Here is a 4,379-nt window from a genome sequence, read left to right as displayed (position 1 = left end):
AGAAGGGGCTAGACTATATAACTATATAGCCGAATAATTTAGGGGATGCGAGGACGGTTTATTATATATTATTTTATTTATATTACTTTAAGAATACGGTACTAGAACGTTACGATTATAGTATAGATATTTCTTTTACTACTAGTTAACTATAATTTCGTTCTATTTAGTATTTCGTTTAAAGTTCTTTACTCTTTATAAGGTAAACGACTTATATAAGTTATCGAGAGGGACTATTATATCGTTAATCTCGACGTTACTCTCTAAGTTTTCTCTTACGATAACCGGTACTACGGCCTTAAGTTAACGGAAAGAATATCTAAATATTAGCTATAAAGAATTATTCTTAATACGACACGATTACTTAGTATTACGATATTTCTACGGGAGCGAGGTAATTTCTCTACGAGTTAGCTAGCGAGCCTATAGTTCTAGGCATTATAGATATACTTAAGAGGGTTCTCTAAGTAGTAAAGCGGAAAGGGATATATTAGGGCTCGAGGCGCTTAGTTATAAGAGAAGAGAGAAGGGGCCTTAGTATAGAAGAATAAGTAAGGGAGGAAGAAAGTAGACGATCGAAGAGATAAGCAACGCGAGGACGAGCAACCTAATATACGCGAGCTTACGTTAAATATTAGATAGTAGTTATAAGAGTATAGTTTATAGAATTAAGAGCGTTTTTCCTTCTACGAGTTCGGCTATATAACTATACAGCCTAAATTTTAGTAGTAGTAACCTTTACGAATAAAGCTATTATAGCTTTATATACGTCTATTACGAGAAGTCTTAAAAGTATAGTCCTTTAGCGGGCTTAAGACTATAGAGATCGATAGCGTTACTATTCCTCCGCTGACATAGGTGAGTAAAGAGTATCGTTTTAGTTATGGCTACTATAGTATTCGTTTTGACGTCGATTGGTTCTTATCCTACGGTCCTAGAAGAGAGAGAAACTCTAGCGACGTAGCCCTGCCCCCTTGTCCGACCTGCAGGATGGGCGAGAATATATACCGATTCAACCTCAATACACTTCTATCTTAATATACTTTACTAGACTATCCTCTTATAGGCTTACTAGCCGCTTACGAAGGAGTAGCGTCGTGCCTAGGATATTTATCGAATCGTTAACTTACTTACCTCGGAGCTCCGCCTCTATTCGTTATCTTTTATCTAGCTATCTCTTTTCTAGTAGCCTACGTTATAGTTACGCGTAGCGATCTTATATTATCGATATAGGTACGATACTTAACGCTCTAGAGCTTCCTTAAGGAGTATCTTCCTTAGCTCTACTAAGCGATAATAGTAGGTTACTCGAGCTCGCTCGAGACCCGCGCGTCTCCCGCGCTTCCTCTACTACGCGCTAGGTAGAGCCCGATAGCTCTTCTACTTAGGGCGATAGATTTTCTATTTACTCTATCTAAGCTAATAACCTTCTTTAAGTACGCGTTTTAGCTACGCCGCTTATACTCCTAAGTCTTTTCCTTAGTATAGTAGTTAAGGGAAGTTCTTATAGAATTATAAGAGTATAAGTAACTTAACGAGAACACTAAGATAATCGATTAATTACTATATAGTCCTTAGAACATCGACTATAAGAACTTAAGGAGTCTAAAAACCTCGCATACGATCCGTATAGCCCCTGAGGTCTTATATACTAGGCCCCTTAGTGTTTTAGGACTAGTCTTAGCATAGGATGGGTGCTTCTAGGGTCCACCGTAGTCCCATCCCGTGACACTAGTAGTCTAAGGCTTTAGCACGAAAGTACTAAGGGCTAATAAGTTAGTTCTTAAAAGTTAAAAGTTAAAGCTCTTGTATAGGAGTTTTTAAAGCTAGAAATGTCATCGATATTATTAAGTATCGAATATTAAAACTTAATAAGTAGATAATTATCAGTAGTAAAATCGAATTATTATTTATATACTATAATCCTAGCTTAGTAAATTTTAGTAGAAAATAGTCGCATCCTAAGTATTCCAGTATTTCGTGTCATGACAGCCTCGTATTCTCTCGTACCAGTCATCTATGGCTATACGGACGTCATTTCACGAAAATGACGGTCACCTTTGAAGCCCCAGTCGCCATCTCGTCCGTGCTCGCTCGCCGCAAGCCCCCGGTGCGTCACAACTCTTAGGCTCGCTTACCTGCTCCTTCGACAGCTCAATGAGCGTCCAGGGCTGCGGCCCAGGTAGATCTTTTGGTGCCATGCCACCAAGACATCTTCGGCCAGAGGTCAGCCTGCGCCTCTCCTGGCATCCTGATGGTCCTTTTCTTTTTCTTTTGACCTTTGCATAGTAGAGAATCTTGCTTCCTGGGTAAGAAGGTTATTTCATCTCCTACGAGTAGAACGAACCACAACCCGAGACCTGCCTTGCACGCGTTGTTAAGCCGCCACAACTCCACCAGCCTGGGTTCGCCCTGTTCGAGTGACACTATATACAATTGCCATCTCACGACGTTGTGTGCTTTCCTTGCTCTGCCTTACCTCTATTGCACTCTGGGTATCCGACGATTGGGCGAAATCGATGGTTGGCCACAGCTCTGACACACTGCCAAAGAGGTGACTAGTTGGCCGACCGAAGGCGATCCGGGTAAAATGTCCGACAAAGACTTTCCATCATCCCGCTCAGTCTCGCGCTCATATCCAGGTCAAAGATTGCGCAAGCCACTGGTCGAATGGATCACCAATGACTGGCGAGATGTTCCGACTCTTCATACTTCGGACGCTTCTGCCTATCCCAGAGTCGACAAATTCCTAAATACGCTTGAACACGGTCTAAGCCGATTCCTTGCCATCGTCAAAGCACCAAAATTTAGAAGACTTCTACTTTTGGTAATCGTCATCGTACTCTCTTCGTTGTTCCTATTGATAAAGATTGTTGCACCATTCGTTGAGGAAGAGACAGCCGTGTGGAAATCCTTGAGCCTCGCTACAGTACCTTCAGGCGCAGGTCTGTTTGGGACAAATGCCCGACCTCGGTTTCCGAATATGATTCATCTCCAAGACCTCGACCCGAAGCTTCTTCCACGAACATCCAGGGGAAAGCATGAGGGTATCAAGGACATGAAGAGGCTGATTTTCATGGGTGATATTCATGGGTGCAAAAAGGAGCTCGAAGACTTGCTAAAGAAGGTGCATTTCGATCCAGTGACGGATCACCTTATCGCCACCGGGGACATAGTCCTGAAAGGGCCTGACACTCCCGGAGTGATTGACCTCCTTCGCGGTTATGAGGCTTCTTGTGTTCGCGGCAATCATGAAGACAGACTGCTCCTGGTAGCGGACGACCTCAAATCCGCCTCGCTTCGATCGAACAAGAACTCCGGAACAGGGGCCGATATTGGCCGTGAGGCAGAATCCTTCAAGGCTGATAGCCAGGAACGAAAATTGGCGATGTCGCTTAGTGCTGATCAGCTTGCATATCTCAACGCTTGCCCAGTCATCCTTCGCGTGGGTGAATTGAAAGCATTCGGAGGCGAAGCTGTAGTTGTTCACGCTGGTCTTGTAGCCGGAGTTCCCCTTGAAGAGCAGGATCCCGCCTCTGTCATGAACATGCGAATTGTCGATCTTAACACACATGTCCCTTCAAAAAGTCACGAGAAGAAAGGTAGTATTCCATGGTACAGCCTGTGGAAGAAACATCAGCAGCTGGCTCCGGCCCAGAGGCATCTTGCCCAATTGCGAGAATCGGGAAAGTGGGACACTTCTGTGAAGCACACCACGGTGATTTATGGACATGACGCCAAGAAAGGGTTGCAAATTAATAAGTATACAAAAGGATTAGACACTGGCTGTGTTCGAGGAGGCAAACTCACTGCCTTGGTTGTTGATGACAAGGGACACCAGAATGTCGTTCAAGTCCCTTGTCGCGATCAAATGCAGCTGTCTTCAATCGAAAAATACCCATCATTCAAGGACGAATCGGACTGACCATTTACCGTCGATCATGTTATAATATCCTCTGATTATGGAGCTGAAGGGCAAGAACTGGTGTTTTGAATGCGGTAATTAGAGCAGTGGGTACAATGTCAGAATCGGTACACCCGTCTAGTACTGTTGGAAAGGCGGAATATGGACTACCTCACTCAATGAAAGGTGCTCGCTTACACAAGTAATAAAGGCACTTTTATCATATTGTCCGCACCAATCAACTCGAACCTGAGAGGCGTCGCCTCAATCTGGTCCAAACTCTTTTGAGTGAGCGAACAATCGCAGCCGGTTGCGAAGTATGATCAAGAGAGCTGTACCAAGACAGAAGAGTACACGACCCAACAGAGAGGGCGCTTGGAACAATGACCTAAAATGCCGACTCCAGAGTCAGATTTCTGTTCTGGTCTCAACATATTCCATACCATAGTTCCCGAAGCACTCTCTTGGCACCGAT

At 43.9% G+C, this 4,379-nt stretch overlaps 1 protein-coding gene across 1 annotated transcript; it reads left to right on the top strand.

The window, feature by feature from the left end:
* Positions 1–2,590: 2,590 nt before the first annotated feature.
* Positions 2,591–3,925, top strand: A1O9_01864 (uncharacterized protein; the record flags this gene model as incomplete). The annotated part of the gene is made up of 1 exon (XM_013411022.1): positions 2,591–3,925. The coding sequence occupies one exon, from the start codon at positions 2,591–2,593 to the stop codon at positions 3,923–3,925; it is 1,335 nt and encodes a 444-aa protein (XP_013266476.1).
* Between the last annotated feature and the right edge of the window lie 454 nt (positions 3,926–4,379).

This window comes from Exophiala aquamarina (genome assembly GCF_000709125.1).
Source record: "Exophiala aquamarina CBS 119918 chromosome Unknown aczIA-supercont1.1, whole genome shotgun sequence".
NCBI lineage: Eukaryota > Fungi > Ascomycota > Eurotiomycetes > Chaetothyriales > Herpotrichiellaceae > Exophiala > Exophiala aquamarina.
Note: the sequence above shows the minus strand (reverse complement) of the source record. Positions and strands in the feature narration are given on the sequence as shown.